This window comes from Lactuca saligna, chromosome 8 (assembly GCF_052625555.1).
Source record: "Lactuca saligna cultivar CGN05327 chromosome 8, ASM5262555v1, whole genome shotgun sequence".
Taxonomy (NCBI): Eukaryota; Viridiplantae; Streptophyta; class Magnoliopsida; order Asterales; family Asteraceae; genus Lactuca; species Lactuca saligna.
Window position 1 is genome coordinate 128,310,552 of NC_136424.1, and position 23,597 is coordinate 128,334,148.

Below are 23,597 nucleotides of genomic sequence, written 5' to 3' on the forward strand. Positions count from 1 at the left end.
AAATTATGGACTATGTAGTGTATATATATATATATATATATATATATATATATATATATATATATATATATATATATATATATATATATTATTTCCTAAATGATTTTTAGGGCCTAAAGTTGGTTCAAACTCAAATTAGCTCCAAAGATAAACAATTTGACTTGCTTTTTATTGCTAATTGAATGTGTTTATAATGAAGAATAAATGATATATTTTTTAAATCTTTATTATATTTGTCTTTAAGGGCCCTTTTTTAATTTTTGCCCCGGACCCCATATACGTTTGGATCGATCCTGGACTTGTTGCTCTTGCTCAAGCTCAAGGTACTTATATACACACTTTCGGGTGCCATGGGAGGAAACTATGGAGCTTTAAGAGATTATTTGAGGATGAATGGAGGAATGTATGAACAAATCGCCAAGATTAATGGGGAGGCAGTTAAGGGTTTGCAGCCGAAGATTAGCATTTGGACCTGGACAAGAGTATTTTTCATATTTAGGGCGAGAGAGAGAGAGAGAGAGAGTGTGTGTGTGTGTGTGTGTGTATGTGTGTGTGAGAGATAGATGGATGGTAGGGTGGTGTTATTTTCTTTTTATTTTAATGAAAATAGTAATAAAAAGTTAAAAATAAATAAAAAAGAATTATCAAAAGGCATATTCATCATTTCAGGTTGGGTCTGGATTAAAAACACACAAAAATGTCAATCATAGGGATTAAAACCACACAAAGTATCTAAAATTAAACCAGTGGTGCACCAACATTTCGCTTTGGATCAAAACTACAGAATTTTACCAACCACAGGGACCATTTTTGCAATTTTGTCAACAACAAATAAAAGGTGGGATCGGAAGCCATGCCTTATATAAGGAAAATTTATTTATACAGAACAATTTTTATTCATGCTTTAAAAAAATATATCATGCATTTACAATATTGTGTCATTTTAATACATTAAAAATCAAACATTTTGTTTTATGTTAACATCCAAAAGTGTATTTATTTTTACACAAATAAACCAGATTTTTTCTTAGAGTATAAAATTGAACTTTTTTATACTTTTTCACATGCTTCATTTATATAATCTAAGAATATCAGTCAATCAGATTAACTACCATAGTACCATGTACAAATCAACTTGAGACAAAAGGACATGGACAAAACAAAAAGACTTATAAGAACCCATATCAATAATTTCTGGTAAGAAATTTGATTAATTAAAAAATGATTTAGCTGAAATTAATAAAACATTTAAATATTTTATTAAAAAATTAAGAAAAAGACTACCTATTAAATTTTGCCGGTAAAATCGCACTTATTTTCCCCAATTCTAAGCAAAGGTGCTCTCTTCTGTTCAACTTCCACTTCTCCTTTTTTGACTTTAAAAGTCAAGATTCATTCATTCATTCCATTCTCTCTTTCTATGTATATAGTATCTACATATGTTTCTGCATATACTTTTTGATCTTTGATCCCATTATTCAACTCAAAATTTTATCTTCTGTGGAGCTCCATAAGCTGATTATGAATAACACTTCTGTAAGTTGCTCATCTTTGATTAAATTTGAAGCAGATCATACCACCAATTGCTTATTACATCTTAATCTTTTTGCACATTTTTTACGCTACATACTCAAAATATTTGGAACCACTGAAGATTTTGTTTTAGAACATAAGATGTCTTAATGGAGTTGTTTCTTTTTGTTAGATAATACTCAAATTAATGTTCGTGTAAAACTTCATCCTAATCTACTAATCTCTTTATGTAATGTATCAGGTATCATTGCCTATGATCAAGAGGCAAAAATCATTACTATGCAGCCCTCTTTTTGGTGCTATATTAGTCTCCATGGCTTTCTTTATAGCAAGTGCACTAATTGTCATAGATCATAAACAGGTACGCATAGTTTTCAAATCTTTCATCTACTCTAGACTACTAACTAAAAAACTTATGGGTTTGAGTTCACATAATAGTTTTGGTGATGTATCTTTTAAAATGATGTTTGGATATATATGTCATACATCAATAGATGATAAGTTTACCCTTTTGTCTCTACGACATAATAAAGAAAGGTATGTATGGATGGTTTTTTACTTAATGTAGAATATTTGAATAGCGACTTTTTGATTAATTATCATTAATGAATCTTCATATTAATTACTCATATGGTATCCTTTGATTTGATAAGTTCCCAAACTTACGGGCAATCTTGGTTCAGAGATCTCCAGAACTACGAAAGCCTGAGGCTCTACAAGTTACACCAATGAACATATGCGAGGTTTGACACTTAATTTTGTCTAAATATGTATAATTAATCTTTAACTTTCTTGACAATATCACATATAAAGATATAAAAGTTGATCTTTATTTTTATTTTTTTCAAGAATCAATGCAGTCGTGATGGAAGTGAAGCGTTGCCTAAAGGAATCGTGTCAAAAACATCTGATCTAGAGATGCGGCCATTATGGGGCCCTCGTAAGAAGAGGGTGCGTATAACTCTACTAGAAAATATGGCATCATGAGTAACAAATTTAAAATTTTCAACCAAATCGTCGCTAAAACTGTCGCTAAAAAATCTTATTTTTGACCAATATGTACCACTTCATCTCTCCCTTATAACTAGTTCTATATTATTTACCAGAAGAACGTGAAGTCACCAATGAGCTTGTTGGCTATGGCGGTTGGGATGAAGCAAAAAGCAAATGTCAATGAAATGATTAAGAAGGTGATTGATTTAGTAATAATTAAGCGTAGTCATGAAAGATTCATATATAACTTGCTTTGAGACAAATCATTTGTGTTCAAAATTAGTTCCCATCGGATGATTTTGTGATTATGCTGTTCCATTATGATGGGGTTGTGGATGAATGGAAGGATCTAGAATGGAGTAGTCGTGTCATACATATTTCAGCTATTAGCCAAACAAAATGGTAAGAATTTTCCCACTGGATAATTTTGTGATTATACTGTTGTGTACAAATCAGCTTCCAAAATTAATATATATACAAATATAGTAATTGATTCTTACCTATGGATGGCTTAGGTGGTTTGCTAAGAGGTTCTTGCATCCAGATGTTGTCTCAGAATACGCTTACATTTTCCTTTGGGATGAAGATCTTGGTGTGCAAAATTTTGACGCGGGAAGGTTCTTCATTTGTCCCTAAACCCTAAACCCTAAAATTTAACAATAATAAGCAAATGAAGGTGATTTATTGTGATTCTTATGATGCAGATACGTATCGATAATAAAAAACGAAGGGCTTCATATATCTCAGCCAGCACTCGATCCTGAAAAATCAGAGGTGCATCATGAAATGACATCGCGAGAAAGTGGATCAACCGTACACAGGTAGAAATGTTAAAGTTAGCACATTTAACTTTAAGGGTATGTTTGACAAAACTAGTCGGAAGTTGTAGCTTTTATTTGTGCACAACTGTTTGGAAAATAAATAGTTGTAAGCTTTTGAAATGTGAAACTAAATAAAATCTTAAAGCTAATTGAATGAGCTTTTGGATTCATAGTTTTTGTTTAAAGAACTTCTATGGACTTTCGTAAGGGAAAAAAGTGTTATATTTGACATAGAAAGTCAAATTGTTGGCTTACCTATATATGTTTCGATTTGTTGATATTATTGTAACAGAAGAATCGAAAGAATGAGCCGCTCAAGGAAACAATGTTATAGAAACAGCACAGATCCGCCATGTACAGGGTATGCAAGACCTTAAAAGATCCATCATTTTTTAATTTTTGTTTTCCATTTTCATTTTGATCGATGTGTTAACTTAGGTGGGTCGAAATGATGGCTCCTGTTTTCTCAAAAGAAGCATGGCGTTGTGTGTGGTATATGATTCAGGTAACTACAATAACCTTATTCTTCTAACTCCTAAAGAGTCGGTTACTCCATTTTTGAATTTTACATAGTACACTAAACGTCGAAACTTTGACCACAAATTTGTCATGACAAAGGCCATTTTGTACTTGATTTGTGACAGAATGACTTGATTCATGCATGGGGATTGGACATGCAATTAGGGTATTGTGCACAGGGTAATCGAACACAATATATTGGTATTGTTGACTCGGAATATGTGGTTCACTATGGTCTTCCTACACTTGGGGGTTCATCACAGAATAAGGTACGTATATATACATTTTATAGTGTATTTAGTTTGACATTAAGCAACACAACATGTGTTGAAAAGTCAATTAGACGTTTGTAACACGATGCATGGTTGACTAATATGCACATGGGTTACTTTTTGTACAAGAGTATGACGAAAGGAATGATTGGACATGTGATCATGTGCCTTGATTTATTTCTTATGATTATTTTATGCAGACAAATAGTGACCCATCGAAAGAATCTTCTTCAAAGGAATCAGTCCCATTAGAATCCAATCACACTGATATTAGAGCTGAGGTAACTTCAATTTGCATCTTCATAATATTATAAATAAATCATTAAAACTAAAAATATATATATTTTTGTGTTTTATTTTGTAGGTCCGAAAACAGTCGTTTAACGAATTGGAAACATTCAAAAGAAGATGGAGAAAAGCAGTTCAAGAAGATGAATGTTGGGTTGATCCATACAACCAACATTGACAAACACAAAATCCCCTTGGATTATTTTTAAGTTTTACAATTATTTAACAAATATAAATGTTCTTTTCAAATTCATATACGTGTAACAAATAACAATAATCAATCACATATATACCATTTTTTGCTTTATATTATGAATCAATGTCATAATGACATCATATACGAACCTTTCTACTAACGAGTCCAGCAATAACCGTTGCTAATTCTTCACCCAAGTCCTCCTGTACATGATGCCCTGCCTACAAGGAAAACGCCACCACAAGTTATTCAGTAGACAGCAAACAGCAGACAACAGACAACAGACAACAGACAGTAGAATTGTCTATACCATGGGAAGTTCAACTAGTCGATGTTTTGAAGCGGTGCAAAAATCTTCAACTCCATCAAAGTCTAGCCAACGGTCTCTTTGTCCCCAACATATCGAAGTTTTAACTTTCCAATCATCATCCATAAGGATTTTTCTCATTTCTTCAACATAGTTCTACACATAAACAAACTTTCTAGGGTTATTTTGAATGAGACTGAGAAGGGTATTCATGTCTTTTTCAAACGTAGTACAATCGATTATGTTGTATGTAACAGATGACAACATGAATGAATAAGTTACCTTAAGTTCCTTTTTCATTGAGCGACTTATTGCATTAAGAGCAAATCCAGATGAACCAGACGTAAGATATGGTCTCCTATACACCATAGCATCATCTTCTTTCATTTTGTAGGGTCCACAGCTTGTTAATGTTTTATCGCTTGCCCTAAGAGGATCCTGATCAAATTCATATACAATCATTCAGATTGTGTTTCTAGAACCATTTTCTATGAAGAGGGTATTTACGTCTTTTTTCCACTTTTTGGGTGGGGCAAAAAAAATGTAATTTTTAATATACCTGTGAGAATATTTCACCCAACAAAAAGTTGCTGAAAATTGACAATGTTGATGGTAGGTTTGCATGCTTGGGTGTAAGCTTTAGTCATTGAACTATACAATATTAGATCTTGACTTGTATCTATTTTATTCAGTAAAACTATATGTAAAAAAAAACACATAAATTCTGTGGGGAAAGTTGGAAAAGTGCTTACAGGAGGATTAAGCAGTATGAGATCATTCAACTTCTCTTGATGTTTGCTTGCATATTTAACAACAATTGGTGCAAAATACCCCTGAAAAGTTTAAAATGATGGTTTTCAGTTGTCACCACTTAAATCTTTTGTCTGATAGATACAGAAGTTAAAAATGGGTACAAAAAAATATACCTGAACAACGAGTGAAACCTTGTTGACTCCAAGTTCATCAATAACAGATCCCAAAGCTGACACGAATTCTGCATACAACAAAATAAAGTGTGATTTGAAATGTTGTATACCCTTTTATGTCTTTAAATTAAAACTGCAAACATGAATGAGAAGGGAGTTATCGGTAATTTACCATCTAAGGTGTAATCAAATCCATATTTGGGTTGAGGCTTATCTGAATATCCGAAGCCTGTAAGAGCAAAAAAGATAACATCAAGACTAGGGGCATATAAGTAATTTAAGCAAAATAAGATGTAAATATGTAATGCCTCACCCAACCAGTCAAAAGCTATGGTATGATAATCCTTGGATAGCAATGGCAGTACCTTGCGATATGAATAAGCCTAAAAGAGACCAGATGAAATATATTTGAAATTTGAAATTTGATCAAACAAATTCTTGATAAATTAAAAGGGCAAATAGAACTCACTTGTGAAGGAAATCCATGAATTAGCACAACTGAAGGTTTATCAGCATTTCCACTTTCAACGCAAAACCATCTAGTGCAAAAATTATATATAGAGAGCATTTTTCAATCGGTAAGGCCTGCAAATAGTCCACCTTCAATTACTGCTTTACAATCGCCTACCCTACTATCACTTTCAATCCTCCATCCTATGAAGATTGTGATGTTTGAATTGACTTGAAGTTTAATGAAAAAATGTTTACTTCAATGAAATGTAGGAATTGATCATACAAAATAATGGAAATTCTTGCAATTCTCATATGATGGATGGATGGATTGCTGTTATGGAACAATACTTTAAGGAGTACCTGAAGAGATCTGTTGAGGTTTGAGAATTGCCACCCATTGTCAAACCAAAAATTGGATCCTTGGCCTTTTCACCGGTGCCATAAACAGGATGTGCTTTCATCTGAAGAAGAAAAACTGTTAAGTTAGGGTTTCAATTTGATACTTGAAGATCAAAGTAAGCAAATGATTTTCATACAGTAGAAACTCACATATTTTCCTGTCTTAAACCACTCATCAGCTGGATTAGGTCCATCAGAATACTTCCCTGTTCAAAACAAATACTACTCAACGCTATATTTGAGAAACGGATTACAAAATTTTACACATGGAGAAGTAAATTCGAACCTCCGCTAAAAGAGAAGCCATCTCCAGCGGAAACAGGAGCGTCCAACAAATAACCCTAATTGAACATATTCATTGAATCAGAAAAATTAAAAATAAAATCAAACAGTTTCATGATTGAGAAAAACGAAACTTACATCATCGCCGTCATCGCTAATGGATTGGCAAGTGAAGGCTATCGATCTCTTTCTTCTTTGGAAGAGGATGTGACCCTTCGATTTGAGGGAGCTGTAGCGGAGGGAGGGCGGAGATGGTGTGAGGGAATGGAGGAGGAACGAGGGAGTGTTGGATTGAAGAGATGTGATGTGAAGAATGGCAGCCATTTTCTTCGATGGGTTTGGCGCGAGTGAGCAAAGATGATAGATAGCATCCAAAGGGAATAAAAGGTGGCCGTTGTGTTCATTTTTGAATCATTAAATAAAGATAGAGCCTCATTGGTTCTCATTCTTTACAATCTTATGATTTAACATATATATGATCATTCTATTATTATTTTGAAATTTCTTTTCTTATTATATGAAAAATCTTTACTATTTTTTATTATGTAATGTAACTTTAAGTTTAAAGAAAAGGGTTTAGATCATTTTTGGTCATTTAATTTTTGATTTTATACTTATTTGGTCACTTTACTGTTTTTAAGTTATAAAAAATCATCAAACTTTTGATTTTGTACTCATTAGTCACTTAATTTTTGTTTTGGTCACTTAACTTTTAGATTTGTACTCATTTAGTCACCTAACTTTTAAAATTGTGTTCGTTTAGTCACTAAACTTTTAAAAAAAATAAAAGTTTAGTGATTAAATGAGCACAATTTTAAAAGTTAGTTGACTTAATGTGACCAAACCAAACGTTAAGTAACTAAATGAGCACAAAATCAAAAGTTTAATAATCTTCTAAAACTTAAAAAAAGTTAAGTGATCAAAGAGCATAAAACTAAAACTTAAGTGACCAAAAATGATCTAAACCCTAAAGAATAAGAAAATTTTGGTTATATATCCTATAGTTTTATGAAATAAAATCATTATTTCTTTTAATATTGAGCCAAAATTATTTTTTGACCATATGTGAATCTTGAATATTTTTTTGTTATTTATACAATACTCTCAGGTTCAACAAAGGAAAAAAAAATATAAGTAAAAAGAAAAATTTTAAAAAGTGGTGTATGAAAGAAAATGAAAAGAAATAGAATAGAATGATCTTAGTTTTCCTTCCGGTTAGGAAGGATTTGGAGAAAAAAAAAAAAAAAAGGGTTAATTAGACTTTCATTTTTCTCTAAGAAACATAAAATATATTTTTTTCTTTCTTTTTATTTCTCTCTTTATTTTCTTTCCTCTTCTTTTTCTTTTCTTTGCTATAACATAAGAAAAAGTAAATTTAGGTTTAGCAAAGAATTTATTTAAAAACCATGATTATATATCCTACGATGGGAATTGAAATCACAATTTCTTTCAATCCTAAACCATGATACCTATAGTTGGAAACGAGATCGCATTTTATTATATACTAACACTCTCCAACAAAGTTTAAGACTCGATGAAGATAGACAATGATACATTGAGCCACAAGAATTTGGGACGTGGTCTCGATATCATATAGAATATATGTAAAGTCCAAATTTATCTTTCCAAAAGAACCCTTATGGGGATTATGGAAACAAAAGAGACTCCAACATATATAAATGTTTATTGAATTGTATTGATGCGGGATATACTAATAATATCATCAAGAAATTTACAATTATCATATCATAATAGTCATATTGATTATGTTCAAATTTCTTATACATGGTGTTGTTATCAACTTATTTAATGACAATGTTGTTTCTATATTTATTGATGTCTTTCGTTCTATATTACTAGTCAGTTGGTCAAATATTATCCTCATCTTTGATGAGAGCTTTAGAGTGGCAACTTCAGGTTTGGGTGTTGCACATTTCGATGATGCATGATGGCATATTAATAAATGTAACATTTTAAACTCTTTATCTAATGATGTTAACTGTTATTTTATAGACTATTTTGTTCTTTATGTTTTTGATTTCGCTTTTTATGTTTATGATTTCCAATGTTGAGTTCAAGAAATCTCTCCTTTCTCTAAATATATTATGATTTACTTTCCTTAGGTTGATCGAAAATGATGAGAGATGGAGTTTATCTTTTCTTACATGTTATTTTAACTTTTCAAGTGTTAAATTAATCAAATTAGGATCACAATACAAAGTACGAACACATTTGGAGAAGGTGCATTTCATTTTAATAAGATAGTATTGTCTTAACCGCTTTTTACACGTTGTGTTAATGCAAAAATTTCAAACAAAGTTCAAATATACAAAACATCATAAAACAATAGCCTTCAAAATATCATCACATCCATTAATATACAACTTCCCATATTTAGCCATCCAAACTTTCACTTACTTAACATAGTAAGGAAGGTCAAGTACATAAAGAAGATAAAAAGCCCAAATGACACCCGAGATCCCACCAAAGAAGAACCCACCAGTAAACTTGGCCCAACCGTCAGCTGTTTGAAGTTGATCCGGCTCCTTCTTCCTCCCGGTCAAAGTCAATGATGGCGCAATGGATGGCTCACCCTCTTTAAACGAAGCCATCCCATACATCGTCAAGCAGATGCTTAAGATCACCACTAGCCCACCAGCAGCTAGTGAGCCAGCTGCACCAGCATACTCTGTGTTCCTTAGCGGGCCTGCTTTCACAAATGGACCCACTAGAAAGAACCCATGGGCTAGCCCGACCTCGATACCGCGTAGCAGTGGGTTGACAGCTGTGCGGTATCCCGGAAGGTTTGAAAGGTACCATGCAATCAATGGGCTTGATGTGACTGGTGTCTCGAGGCTTCCAATGAATGGGTCACCGTTAATGGGCTGGATCACTTGGTAATTGGGCTGCATATTACATCAAAATAACCTTTTTAGTTCCTTATTGATTTTACATCATAAGATTTCATTGTTTAATCATTTTAGATGATATTTAGGATATTTTACTGATGATCAAACAATATAAATATTAATATGGAGCTTTAAAAAAAGGAAAATTTATGAATGAAAGAAGAAAACCTTATCGGTTTTAACAGCCTTGATGGTGAATGAAGATTTGCGAGAGGAAGGCAAGATTTTGAATGGTGTACCAGAAATGCCCTTTGGGGTAACAAGGTCTCTTGTAAAAGAAGTTGTGAAACTGCCCTTGAGGTGGCTAGCCATGGTGGAGGCTGCTGTGGCCATTTTCGTCAATTCACTTATCGATCTCTTTGTTTTGAATCTATAATTTAGAGGCCACAGATCGAATGGTTATAATAGGGGAGACACACACACACAGTGACTTGTCAAGCTGAATATCTTTTTATCGTAAAGTTGTGGTTCCCTGAAATATGCTTCCATACACATGTACACTTTTTATTGGCTCACATGTCTTCGGATAGATTCTTTCCTTATCCATAATAACTGATCTTGGATAATCTTATTTGTTTAAATTATATTTGTTTATTTCTTCATAATATTTTAATAAAAAAAATTCAGTAATACTAAGTATCCAAAATTTCTTTTAAACAAAAACGGAACTTCATTAATGTTTATAACGACTGTTGTAGAGAACTAAATTCATTTGAATTAAAATCTTATTAAAAATATATTTTTTTTACTCTAAAGATGCCCGTGACTCTGAACTTTCTTTTCAACCCCAGAAACAAAATCCTCCATACAAGCCTTGTAAGTATCCATGCCCGCAACCCTGCCCGCCAATTCCAACCCCATGTCCATCCACTTTTTCGCTTCCACCACCTGCCCCAACTTCACCGGCAAAGCTGCCCGATTCCACGCTGTCATCGCCAGCCACTTCCCCTCCTCCACCGGATACTCTCCCGCCTTTAACCCCACCATAATCCTTAATGCTTTCTTATAAATCCCATACACCCCATCATCATCACCACCACCACCATCGTCATCATCATAATCTACATTGCCTTTATGAACACTGATGATGGTGATTAGTTTTCTGATAATGAGAGAAATTGTTTGATAATCGGGTGATAAAGAGGAGAGGAGGGAAGAGATACAAGTTTTGAGACAAAATGTGGCTATTTTAGGGTTTGATCGTGGTCCTTCTGATGCATTTAGAGCAATTTGAAGGAGGTAATTTGGGTTGAAGTGTTTGGAGTTTGCGTAGTTTTTTATACAAACAAGTTGCTTTGATTCTGTGTTGTTGAGTCTTGTGTAAAGATCATATGCACTTAATGTATATATAAAGTAGAAATGTGGTTCGATTGTGGTGTTTTGATCATCATCTAGATGAGTTTTTGTTGATCCAGACATTAGTATCTGCATCAAAGTAGAGAAACAATTAATCAAGTGTCTTGTTTAACTTCTAAAATGACTATTTTACCCATATCTTCTTCGATTCCTTGTTCAAGAAACCCCAAAATTAAACCTTAATTACTAAACCAAATTAGTCAAAGATTTAAGAACACAATTAGTACCTTTCCGGATCTTTCCAGCAATTCAATGGCATGTTTGACTTCATTGTCCGATAATGTGTTCTTACTTTCCTTCTCACCAGCTAACATTGCAGACACTGCTAAAATCATCGACTTACATATCATTGAATTGTTTCCCTCCGTTTGTCCATCTATTTTAACCCCATAATATTCTGCACACATCTTAAAAAGCTCCCCACAAAGTTCATACTTCTTTTCTTGTCCACTTTTCAACCCAAGATTCCACAAATTTAAAGCAAACCAATTATGTTCCCTTTTTCCAACCTCACCTGTCCCAAAAAAACATTCGGGTCCAAGTTCAGAGAAACGGGTATGGGCTTTTTTCATGTATTTGAGGATTTCAGGCTCGTTTCCAGGTTCTTGAATGAGAATTGTGATTAGGGTTCTAAAAGCTATGACTTCAGTTGTTGGCATTGGTTTCCCATTGAGAAAGAAGGTTAGAAGATGGGATAAAGAGTTGACTGCAACAGGAAGAGCACGACAAGCAATGGCTTCATGGGCAGATAGTGAAAGGAATTCTGGAGTGAAGTCAATGCATGTTGGCATTGTTTGAATTTGAGTAATTGCTCCATTATGATCATTATTTTGTAGATAGATCTTGAACTGAAATATTAAGACAGTATTTTGTTTATAAAACTATCAATCATTGTTCTGTAGATAACAAATAACTTACCTTCAGGAAAGCAGAAGCAACATTGGGTTCCAACTGCAGTTGTGAAAAAACAAAAAGGATATCACAAAAACTTGATTTTATAAAATAAGAAAGTTCTTGAAGTGAATTAAGTGTACCTTAGCAGCCTCATCAATGTATTCTTGAGCTCTATCCAGATGGGAGAGGCCTAGGTGACATAGACATAGTACTCTGTAGCCTTTTGCCCGAAGAGATCTGTTCTCTATGTCATGAGGGACATAAAGCAGAGACTTCTCAAACATTTCAGCACTCACCTCATAATCCTTAGACCTGAAATAATCTGCTGCACTGAAGGGGAATTGTGACTTTTCAGTGATATTTGTATCATTTCAACTATGAAACTGTAGAAGTAAATGAACAGTGAGTTACCAGTTCCAAAGAAGAGCATGCATGGCAGACCTCTGATTTGCAGCCAAATCCCCAGCAAAAAGAGCGACAAGTTTGTCATTGGATACAAACTCAGCAACCACTTTGGCCCTAACCCTAGCTCCTTCTCCGTTTACACAATCACCGACCACTCTCTGAACCACCCTAATTGCTGTGGCAGCACTGACGTGTGCCCTCCCTAGAAATCCAAGAAACACACCCATGGCTGTCTCTGCCCCAGAAGTGCCTACTGCCTGTAAGTATGACTCCATTGCTGATACCCAAACACCCTCTGGAATCCCCTTATTTACCACCATGCCTTTTAGCTCCTTCTCTGCTTCTCCGTGTCTTCCTAATCCTAACCAAGCCTTCATTGCTAAGACGCTTGAGCTCGGATGATCTCCCCCTTTCTCACCGTCTCTCAAAACTCTCACACACTTCAAAACGTTTTCAAATTCATCTCTCTGCAGATGTGATGCTGCCATGAATCTCAGTGTCTTCAGCCTTAATTCCTTCAAAGCTAGGGTTTCGTCTGGCTTTTTCACGTTTCGTAGCCCTTTCTCACACAATTCCAAAGCTTCACTCATCAACTTCAGGGCCTCGTTTACGGCGGAGACTTCGTTTTTTGACAAAAGTAATTTTCCGAAATTCGTATATTGGTTCGCTAAAGCCATGTAGTTCTCTGCAGTTCCGAACAGTGCTCTCTTTGATCTATTTAGTAGATTTATCGCCAAATTTCTATCAGAAACCTCCCAAGCCGTTTTTGATCTTGCAATATTTAAATCTAGAATTAGCCTACGCTCATCACGATCGGATACATTCGTAATCTCGACGTTTGACGTCAGATCGGTCGCTTTCTCGAAGCAATTGCTAGCGAGATCATACTTATGGAGCTCATGCCAGATTATACCTGTTTTGTAGAAGAACGAAGCGCACTTGAAATAAGGTGAAGGGACACCGGAAACGTCAACGACGAGGAATAGAAGATCTACGGAGACTTGGCGGAGTTTGGCGTGTTCCTCTGTAATTTTAGACGACGATGATCGGACAAAGTTGAAGAGATCCACGCATGCGTTCCATAAACGGTAACTCAACTTCCATATTTGCAGCTTCACGGAGTTCTGGAACGGTGCGAGTGAAGTTAGTTGAGTCAGTCCGTGGCGAAGAGCAGCGGGGACGGACTCCGGCAAAGGAGATTCCGGCGAGTGACGTTCAATTTCAGTTGTTAATGCTTCTAGTTTGCAGAGTAAATCAGATATCGGATCCTGCGAATGCGACTGTGTCTGCGTCTGCCGGAGATCCGGCGAAGAGATCTCGGTGATTCTCATTATTGGCGGCAATATTACTTCCGAGTTTGAGCGGAGAGAAATAGTAGTTCATGAAGTCGTTTTTCAAATGCAACTAAAGTACGAAAATAGCCTCTATATTTTTGTGCACATGCATAAAAGACTCCTCTAGATTCTTTGTTTGCACTAGTAGCCCTTATGTTACTAAGGGATAATATATTAGAGTAAATTACTGAAATCATTTTTGTGGTTTAGTCAAAATTGCACGTTTGATCCCTAACTTTTTTTTTGCACTCAGGTCGTCCCTGTTGTTTGATTTTGTTGCATTTTTTGTCCCTATGGTTTGGTAAAAATTGCATGTTTGGTCCCTAACTTTATGTATGTAAGGGACGAAAAATGCAACAAAATTAAACCACAGGGACGAAAAACGCAACAAAATCAAACCATAGGGACGATACGAGTGCAAAAAAAAAAGCTAGGGACCAAACGTGCAATTTTGACGAAACCACAGGGACGATTTTAGTAATTTACTCCATATATTATGATTCCAATTTGGATTTAGACAAAACTTCAAAAATGGTCCCTGTGGTTTTTAAAAATATCAAGTTTAGTCCCTAAGTTCAAAAAACCTCACAGATGGTCCTTGTGGTTTCAAAACTTTTAACAAATTGTCATTTTCGTTAACTCCGTTAGCTTTTTGGCCGTTAAGTGGAGGGTATTTATGTCATTTCACTGCCACAGGGACCATTTATGAAGATTTGCTTTATTTTTTTATAAATATATATATATATATATATATATATATATATATATATAATATTAAAGGGTCTCTCTCTCTCTCTCTCTCTCTCTCTCTCTCTCTCTCTCTCTCTCTCTCTCTCTCTCTCTCTCTCTCTCTCTCCTGTTAAGAAGCATCACCTCAATTACCCCTAAACCATTTTTTCCCTCGTTCATTTCTTATTCTTTGATCGATAGATTCCAAATCACATTTCTTCAAGTCATTTTCAAGAGCAAAACAAGGATTTCACATGAAGCTCTCTTCAAGTATTGTGTTCCTTGAAGCTCTCTTCAAGTATCGTCGATTGGTCTTTTGACAGCCGAAGCTTCTTCCGGGAGTTATCGCCGTCTTCATCGTCGCTCATGCTTCGAGAAGAAGCTCTCTCGTCGTCCTGTTCGTTGATAGGAAGATCTCTCTCGCTTCTCTTCCTGCTGATGCTCGAGATGGTGCTATTTGGAGAGGAGACGTCGGCCTCCTCCTCCACCTCAACCGCCGTCGGCGGTATCCTGTTCACATCGATCCCCTTCAGGAATGACATCATCTCCACTTTAAATACGCCAGCGATGTTCCGATCTGCATGTAACAGTTTTGTTCAGAATTTGTTTTCAGATCCAACGATTCGCGCACAATAAATCGATCGTAGTCGATGTAATCAAATGATTTACCAAAACAGCCGATCGGTTAAAAATGATTCTAGATCTATTCACCTAACAGTGAATTACAAAATGAATCCCTTAATTCTTTACATTTCAAAACAAGATAACTGTTGAGATTTGAATTTAAGGTTTTGGTTTTGATCTGATTTTCAAATTTGAGTTTAAGGTTTGATTTCCAGGTTTTGTTTTGATTTGTTTTATTTAAGATTTGAATTTCATTCAGATTTGATGTCGTTGGTTAGTTTTGGTGGTTTACCAGTGGTTAGTGATAACTGTTGTTAGAGGTGGACAGGAAAGTCGACTAGTGGTTGATTTCAGGTGGTGGTTTTGCATATTTCCATTGGTGGTGGTGGTGATTAAGTTTTCTTCACCATGAGAGAGAGAGAGAGAGAGGGTGTGGGGCCCTTTAATATTAAATATTTATATTTTTCTTTTTTTTATAAAAAAAATAAGGCAAATCTTCATAAATAGTCCATGTGTTAGTGAAATGACATAAATACCCTCCACTTAACGGCCAAAAGCTAACGGAATTAGCAAAAAGGACCATTTGTTAAAAGTTTTGAAACCACAGGAACCATCTGTGAGGTTTTTTTAACTTAGGGACTAAACTTGATATTTTCGAAAACCATAGGAACTATTTTTGAAGTTTTGTCTTGGATTTATATCATAAATGATAAATCCATGATAATAAGATTTTGAAAAACAGATAAAAGATTGTTCCAGAATATCTTATATTTAAGAGTAAATTTAGAATAAGTTAATCCTAATTACAATATGACAATTAATTATGGGACTCTTATTTTAAATTGTGATTTGGATTAAATTACTAATTGAAAAGTGGGTAAACCCATGTATCATGGATGAAACATTAACCTAATATCAAACACAAAGAAAAGATATTGCTATGGAACTTTTGAAAGTTTTTATTAACTTCTTAGTTGTTTCCCTCGTTGTAAGCCCAAATAAGACTTTGGTAATTATAAAATTATTTGCTAAAATCGATTTATGCCAACACTAACAAAGAGTTTTCGGAAGAAAAAAAAAAAAAGTTATTCTCATGACATTTTAAAAACAACTTATAGCTTCTTGAGATAAAATGACAATAATTTCCTCATTTTAACCTACACAATCTCCTCATACAATATACATCACCATACTTTTCTTTTCTTTTTTGTCAATTTACATGATTATATGTATAAGCATTTTTTGCTAAAACATTCTTAAAAGTGTATGGCTTCTGGCGTTTCGTTGCAGAACAAACTCTACTTATACCAAAAAGTGTGTATCTGCTTTTTTTTAGAATTGCCACACATAAATTTTCTAGTATACTCCTAAATGTCAACAGTGTCACATACAACTTGAACATTCAACTATTTGGACTTATTTGGACTGATGGATATAATATCTGGATATCGTTGGAAAATAAGCCAATACGTATGAAGTATGAACACTTTTTTATGAACGAAGATGCAATATACATTTTTTAACGATTAACTACATAACTAAATAATTATATAATTATATGGACAAAATTAATATTACACTAGTATAAAAAATGAAAAAACTTCATTACTCAAGGAATTAGTTAGACCGATAGGAATTACTTGAATCCTACAATGTATCGTATTAATTTGGGACAAATAAAATTTCAATCGTGTTAACATCAATTTCAGATTCTCACTCCAATACAAGTGAAATACGTTACAATGTAGTGAGCTAGCTATACCTAAGCGAACTACTCCTGGTAACCAACCAAAAATTAGATACACGGACATAAGTGTAAGTAAACAACAGAACAGAAGTAGTGCATAATATATTAGAGGATTACACTTATAGCGTCTGTCACCTAACACAAGAAAGTTGAGAACTAAACATAGTAAGCTTAATTTAATTAATACAGTAAAAGTAAAACATGTGATTAATTCAACAAGGTTAACTCTTCCTCCTCCTACAAGTTAAAATCAAAGTCTCCCTTTCCCTACAACCTTAGTGCATATAAGCAGCCTGATACTGGTACCCGGTTGCAAAATAGTGGGCATGGTTGGGACCCATATTGTAAGCCGGGGTACCCATATACGCACCCATGTGGGTATCGGGTTGAACCGCATACCCATATGGTCTGTTGTCATACACATACTGTGACTGCGGTTTGGGTGTGGGTGCGGGTGCATACCTTTCTGTGATTCTAGGATAAAAGTTTTTGTCTGTGTTTGTGTTTCGAGGAGGGGGCGCGTATACCGGAGATATCCCATTGGCTCGGGGTCTTTTGGGTTGTGGTTTGGCGACTTCTGTAGCGCGTTTTTTGTCGGCCTTGGCTTTCTCGAGTTGGAGTATCCGTTTTTGAAGCGGGCCCACCGGGTATTGGTCTTCCAGCTTGTGTTCTTCGATGCATTTTATTACGGTTTTTAGGGCGTATAGTTCTCGCTCGCTTACATCATTCTACAATTTCAAATTTTCATATGGATGTTAAGACTTAAGAGTAGAGATACATTTTTCATTTTTGGTCCCTGAGACATGAGTACAGGCGTACAGCTGATAATTGCAATTTTGGTACCCAAAAGTTAAATCTTGCAATTTTAGTCCTTGTTTGAGTATAGTTGATTTTTACAACTTTGGTCCCAAAAAATATAATCGTTTTCTTGGAATGGGGACCAAAAACATTAGAAGAACCTCAAATGAAGTTTGGGACCAAATATGAAAAAATCATACTCAAGGACCAAAAATGTAATTAGCAAATTATGTAGTAAGGAACCTGTGCAGGAGATAAATTTCCTGATTTGATGAGTGAAGGGACTCTTCTTGCTTCTGTTAAGTATGATTTCAATAATGAAACAGGAGAGAATTTCTCTGTAAGCTCAAAAGCAAATGCTAAGTTAACAGCATCAATATGCCTTCCACTATTCACCAACACATCAATTACACCTGAAGATAATAAAACAAAATCACTTGATTACTATAAACTCTTCATTCTGAGTAGATACGATTTTTGCAATTTTGGTGTCAAAAATATTATCATTTTACTTTGAATAGAGACTGAAAACGTTACAAAAACAAAACCCTCAAATAAAGACCAAAATTGAAAAAATCAGCTATACTTAGGGACCAAAATTGTAATTTACTCAAACTTTAACAACACCACCAAATGCATTCCAAATAGGTTAATTCTAAGTTCTAACTTTAAAAAAACTGCCAAAAAGAGAAATTTTGCAAATGATGGGATAAAAAAAGCAAAATATATTAACAAAAAGTAAAAAAAAAAAATTAGAAAATTCAACCTGGCATCTTCTCCGACAACCCAAGGAAGCGGCAAAGATCAGCGGTTTGGTGGCGGCGAGCCACCATTGGCACCAATTTTATCAAATCTTCTTTAAGAAAACAAGAATCAATACCAAAAGTAGCAACAAGTTGCAAAAAAGCATGAGCTTCCAATGAGTTCCCATTACTTGCATCCAAATCAAGATCATCCAATTTCGGTTTCCATTCATCAGCTATAACCTTCGCCCTTTCCTTCACATTTTCCGAAATTACCCTTTTAACATAAACCCCATCAACATTCTCCAACAAAACACTCAAACACTCCATCAACATAATACACGTTCTTCGTTGCCCTAAAAGATTCGCATCCTTTTTCCCATCAACCAAATTGTAAAACCCACTAACCGAATCCAAAACAAAACCACCCGGATCATCCGCCACCTGTAAAGCCACCGGAATCTCCTCTTTTATGGTGGCAAGATTTTTCCGGTTGTCTGAAATGAACTTATGAAGCCCCGCCACATCATTCTCTTCGCATAGTTTAGCGAGTTGAGGGTTTGTTAGGGTTAACTCGAGTGGCGGCGGTGGTGGTGCTGGTGGTGGTGGTTTCTCTTCCACCATGGGAGTGCCGCCGGTTATGGCGGCAACTGCAAGGTCTCTTTTTTCTTGGAGTTTTTGTAAGGAAGCTTCTTCTTTGGCTATGACGGCTGATTGGCGAGTTTCTAGAAGTTTTTGGGATTGAGTTGTTTTGATTTTGAATTCGTTTTCTTGATCTTCGAGTTCTGTGAAACGTCTTTTTAGGGATTTTTCAAGCCCATGAAAATGGTCTTCGATTTGTTTCCATTTTAGGTTTAGGGTTATTGCTCTATGACTTTCAAGCTCAGCAAATGCTTTTTGAAGTTGTTGGATTTTGGAGGTTGTTGATTGTAGGAGTGAAGCAACGGATTGTGTGTCTTCCATGGTGGAATTTAGTACTATAAACTCTTCATTAAACCAAAAAAAAAAAAAGAACATAGTTAATGCTATAGCAAATGGGATTCAAAAGACATAACAATTATAGCATCGTACATTCAATCATTGCAAGTTAAAATAAAAATACTTAAATGATCAAAATAAAGTTTAAGATTTAGAGTCACTTTATAGTATAATGATGTATTAAAATAGTTATATACTTTAGGTCTATGTCTACTTTCATTTGTTCAGTTATCCCTAATTATTGAGCCCCTATTTAGCAATCCCTAATTTAAGCATCAGAACTCAAATCAAAGAACAAACTTTAGGTCTATGTCTGTCATATGTTATATTTTATAGTGCCAAAACAAAGACAAACAGTCAGAGTCTTCTGATCATGAGCTTACGAGACATTTGTTAGAAATAGAAGCACTTAATTAAACCCTAATTAACGCCAACAATAACCCAAAATCAAAATGATGTTAACCATGCAACTCAATCACTTTACTAACCAAACAAATAACTCTTCAATCGTTATCAACAACCCAATTAAAATGTTATAGAACATTATTGAAACTAGTAGATGAGTTATTAACTTTGTGGGGTATGTGACAGCTGCTAGATCAAATCAATCCAACCCAAACCAGCACAAATTACCATTAATAACCGATGAACCATACAAGAAACCAAAATTCAGAAGCTAATTTGAACAGAAATTGAAAAATCAAAGCCATGTTATCAGCTACCATCAAGCAAAATGGTAAAAAGAAAAGTAACTGGATCTGATAATTAAAGTACGAGTGACGTAAGAAAAGAGAAGGCAATGGGTAAACTCACAGGCGACGGTTGGCGACGGCGACCAACGGCGGCGAATCGTGGAGTGCAGTCAAGCCATTTTGGGTGTTTGAGATGGAGGGTTTCGTGGGTGCATAAACAATCGGATAAAGAGAAAGAGAAAGGGGAAAGTGAAAGAGTTGAAATAAGGAAGACTACCCAACAAGGCGGCTTGGGACACACAAAGACTCTCTTTCCTCCCTTTTTATAGTAATTTATATTGCTATTTAGGCTTCGGCAAGACTCATCTTCTAAGATTGACAATAAAAATACCATAAACGTGATAGGGTTTATGCAAATTGCAAATCATCCTTTCTACGTAATCAAATAAAGCTCTCATTTTTTTTCGAAAGTGTGATACATTTGTCAATTTGTTGGGACCTCTTTCGTAACATTGTTCATCATTTCTTCTTACGACATGTGTTTTTTCGCTAATACATCAAGATGAGATACCGATTTCACATTATATAAAAGGTTACTAGTGTCTTCGGCAATAAGTTTTTTCTAACTTTTTGTTTTTTAGAAAAATAGAATTAGAAAGAAAAAAAGTTGTATTATGGAGAACGAAATTATTTTATTTTTAAACCAAAAACTCATAATCCAATTTACTTAAAGTAGTTTTTGATAGCTTTTTGAAGTTTTCATTTTTTATTTTATACCATTTTATATTTTTCGAAATCTTTCGATTACTTTTATTGAATATGTCTATACCAATAAAAATTATAATTTTCAGCTATAAAATTATGAGTACCGGTTTTCAACCACTGGCTAATTTCTACATACAGTTCAAAAAAATAGTTTTAATATATATATATATATATATATATATATATATATATATATATATATATATATATATATGTTTATTTTGATTTTCATAAATATAATGAATAGATTGTATTTGTCAAATGTCAAATGGAAAAGGATTTTATAAGTTTAAGTAAGACAAGGCAATCGTTGCTATATAACTAAATAATTGGAAAAGTTATAACAAAATATTAAAAGTAACAATTTCCTTAGAATTGATGACTTTGTGATATTTGTTTAATTCGTAATTTATGAAGATTTTGAAATGCTGCTTAAATATTGTAAAACAAAATATAACTAAAAATCATGTGGAATTTTTATTGCAAAGTAATCATTACAAATTGTTCAAAGTATTTAAAGTTTATTGTGCTTTGACAATGGTTATTGTTTTTTTGGTCACTAAAGATGCCAAGGTTGTTGGATTGATAAGGCTGGAAGGAGTGGTGTCGCAGAAACCGTACTTACTCTTTTGACACATAGGAGTCATGTCATTATTACCACACTTTGTGTGGTTCTTTACCACACTCAGGGAGTGGAAACCATAGTAGAGAAAAAGAGAGGTGAGAGAAAGAAGAAGAGAGAGAAAAACACATAGATAAAGAGAGAGAAGAAAGAGGGTGAGGCTATTTCTAGCCGCACTGCGGCCAAAATCGCAAGAAACCGCACCTAGGAGCGGTGTTTGTGGTCTAGGTGGCAAGGATGTTGGTTGAAACCGCAGTCCACACTCTCCAGCCTAAGACATGGTTGTCGGTCCGTTTTGTTGTTCAATCTACATAACTAAAGATTCTGTTTGTTTTAGTTTTTCTCATTTCGTTAATTTTACAATTATACCATGTATTAGAAACTCCTCAATCCTTATGAAATAGTAAGTTTTCCTTTTTAGAGTTTTGACACAAAAGTTTTACATTTTACCTTATTTAGTCCCTATAACAGTAGTTTTATATTTTGACAGATTTAGTCTCTACAAAATCTTTTGGCAGATTTAATCTCTATAATTTTATAATTTATAGAAAATATCCCTACAAAGTTTTACAAAAACAGTTTATATGTCTAAGATTTTTGTTTTTTGGCAGCTTTGAGCCCTATGTGGAAAATTAATACAAAAATTGTCTCAATAATATATAGAAAATATCATCGTGTATTTTTTTTTATATTTATAGAAACGGTTCATGGCTTTCGCCATATGATTTTTGTGTATTTGCATGTTTGCTCCCTACACTTTCATAGTTACGTAATGCTCCCTTCCGTCCAAACCTCACATGTATCCCTTGCAAGGTACACATGTATCCCTTGCAAGGTAGGGAATATGACATTTTCTAGATGCAATACTAAAACAAAATTACAATGAAATAAAAATGTCTATTACATGTTAGGTGTAAATCAAGCAATCATTACATACAACTCAAACCAATAGCAACAATAAGTAATTTAAACAACCAAATTTTCTCCAATTTGATAAGAACAATACAAAAAAACATAAAAACATCATTGCAAATAAACTTAACAATTTTGTTATTAAATAATGCATGTGAAATAATAGCTATATTAGCTTTCTTAAAAAGTAAAATTATCTAAATCATTATAATGTTAAGAAAAATGAAATTTCAATTTAAACTTATCTTGACTATCACCAAAAACACAAACAACACGATCAAGAACAATAAAAATAATCTAAATAATATGATCAAATAGTCTAAAAATGGTTTTGATACCACTGTTCGGGGATTAGGTGATCCCAAAACAGTATATCAATCAACATACAATTATATAAAATAAAACTATAATTTAGAATGTTAATCCCCAAGAACATATCCAAATAGAATTATAATGCTCAAGAATTACAGCAATTAAGTGTTTATATTCCATTAACTCAATTCTTTAGATTATTTTTATTGGTGTCAACATAAAGTTCAGTACGAATGATATTGGCCATGGACAATCCAACTCACAAAAAGTTCATCTTGCTGTTTTTTTTGGTGGCTATCGACCACAAGGAGATGAAAGAGTGTCGATTTGGGGGTTTAGAGAATGAATTGTTACGGTTTCAAATGTGTTTTGCTTATTTCCTTAAATGCCAAAAAAACTACCTTTACACTTAAATTCTTGTGTCGGCTTTTCCATGTCTTTTCTAAACAACAAGTTTTAATATTCGAAATCATTAATTAATAAATTTCTTAATTATTTAAATGGATTTATTAAATAAACTATTTCTATTTAATCTAATAAAAATTATATATTTATATACTTTGTTTTTTATCAATACATGCTAAATGACTATTAATTATTATTTATTTTAGTTGTTATTTATTTTAGTTGGCAAATATTAAATTTATCCACCGTAGGTATATTATTTATTTCAAATTATTTAAATAATCCTGAGTATATGACATCATAATGCATAGTTAGCATTATAATATAGAAAAATTGCATCTAACGGATAGAAACAATTATTTTAATAATAACTAGAAAAGTTA

The 23,597-nt window shown here is 33.9% G+C and overlaps 5 protein-coding genes across 6 annotated transcripts; 1 reads left to right on the plus strand and 4 right to left on the minus strand.

Moving 5' to 3' along the window:
• The first annotated feature begins 1,428 nt into the window (after positions 1–1,428).
• LOC145011164 (GTPase Der (DUF707)) lies at positions 1,429–4,640 on the plus strand. 2 transcript variants are annotated; one of them, XM_078969802.1, is made up of 13 exons: positions 1,429–1,536; positions 1,775–1,894; positions 2,187–2,276; positions 2,383–2,484; positions 2,640–2,723; positions 2,810–2,928; positions 3,042–3,143; positions 3,231–3,347; positions 3,640–3,708; positions 3,786–3,852; positions 3,992–4,135; positions 4,339–4,419; positions 4,503–4,640. In XM_078969802.1, the coding sequence occupies exons 1-13, from the start codon at positions 1,522–1,524 to the stop codon at positions 4,602–4,604; spliced, it is 1,212 nt and encodes a 403-aa protein (XP_078825928.1). In that variant the 5' UTR covers positions 1,429–1,521; the 3' UTR covers positions 4,605–4,640. The 2 variants fall into 2 exon arrangements, with proteins under 2 accessions (XP_078825928.1, XP_078825929.1); XM_078969803.1 differs by having other exon boundaries at positions 2,217–2,276.
• On the minus strand, positions 4,601–7,377 carry LOC145011162 (alpha/beta-Hydrolases superfamily protein). The gene is made up of 13 exons (XM_078969801.1): positions 7,128–7,377; positions 6,994–7,048; positions 6,858–6,913; positions 6,669–6,769; positions 6,325–6,394; positions 6,169–6,238; positions 6,028–6,084; positions 5,856–5,923; positions 5,682–5,762; positions 5,489–5,566; positions 5,212–5,367; positions 4,933–5,085; positions 4,601–4,843 (listed from the first exon to the last, which is right to left on the minus strand). The coding sequence occupies exons 1-13, from the start codon at positions 7,311–7,313 to the stop codon at positions 4,760–4,762; spliced, it is 1,215 nt and encodes a 404-aa protein (XP_078825927.1). The 5' UTR covers positions 7,314–7,377; the 3' UTR covers positions 4,601–4,759.
• Positions 7,378–9,328: 1,951 nt separating this feature from the next.
• Positions 9,329–10,337, minus strand: LOC145013210 (photosystem I reaction center subunit XI, chloroplastic-like). Its single transcript, XM_078972014.1, has 2 exons — positions 10,067–10,337; positions 9,329–9,895 (listed from the first exon to the last, which is right to left on the minus strand). Exons 1-2 carry the CDS (start codon positions 10,229–10,231, stop codon positions 9,404–9,406), a joined length of 657 nt encoding a protein of 218 aa, XP_078828140.1. The 5' UTR covers positions 10,232–10,337; the 3' UTR covers positions 9,329–9,403.
• A 116-nt stretch (positions 10,338–10,453) lies between these two features.
• Positions 10,454–13,896, minus strand: ATSPO22 (Tetratricopeptide repeat (TPR)-like superfamily protein). Its single transcript, XM_078972015.1, has 5 exons — positions 12,560–13,896; positions 12,289–12,478; positions 12,173–12,205; positions 11,482–12,102; positions 10,454–11,323 (listed from the first exon to the last, which is right to left on the minus strand). The coding sequence occupies exons 1-5, from the start codon at positions 13,882–13,884 to the stop codon at positions 10,649–10,651; spliced, it is 2,844 nt and encodes a 947-aa protein (XP_078828141.1). The 5' UTR covers positions 13,885–13,896; the 3' UTR covers positions 10,454–10,648.
• A 3,164-nt stretch (positions 13,897–17,060) lies between these two features.
• Positions 17,061–20,492, minus strand: LOC145008875 (FRIGIDA-like protein 3). Its single transcript, XM_078967500.1, has 4 exons — positions 20,320–20,492; positions 18,552–19,514; positions 18,029–18,198; positions 17,061–17,715 (listed from the first exon to the last, which is right to left on the minus strand). Exons 2-4 carry the CDS (start codon positions 19,489–19,491, stop codon positions 17,263–17,265), a joined length of 1,563 nt encoding a protein of 520 aa, XP_078823626.1. The 5' UTR covers positions 19,492–19,514; positions 20,320–20,492; the 3' UTR covers positions 17,061–17,262.
• Between the last annotated feature and the right edge of the window lie 3,105 nt (positions 20,493–23,597).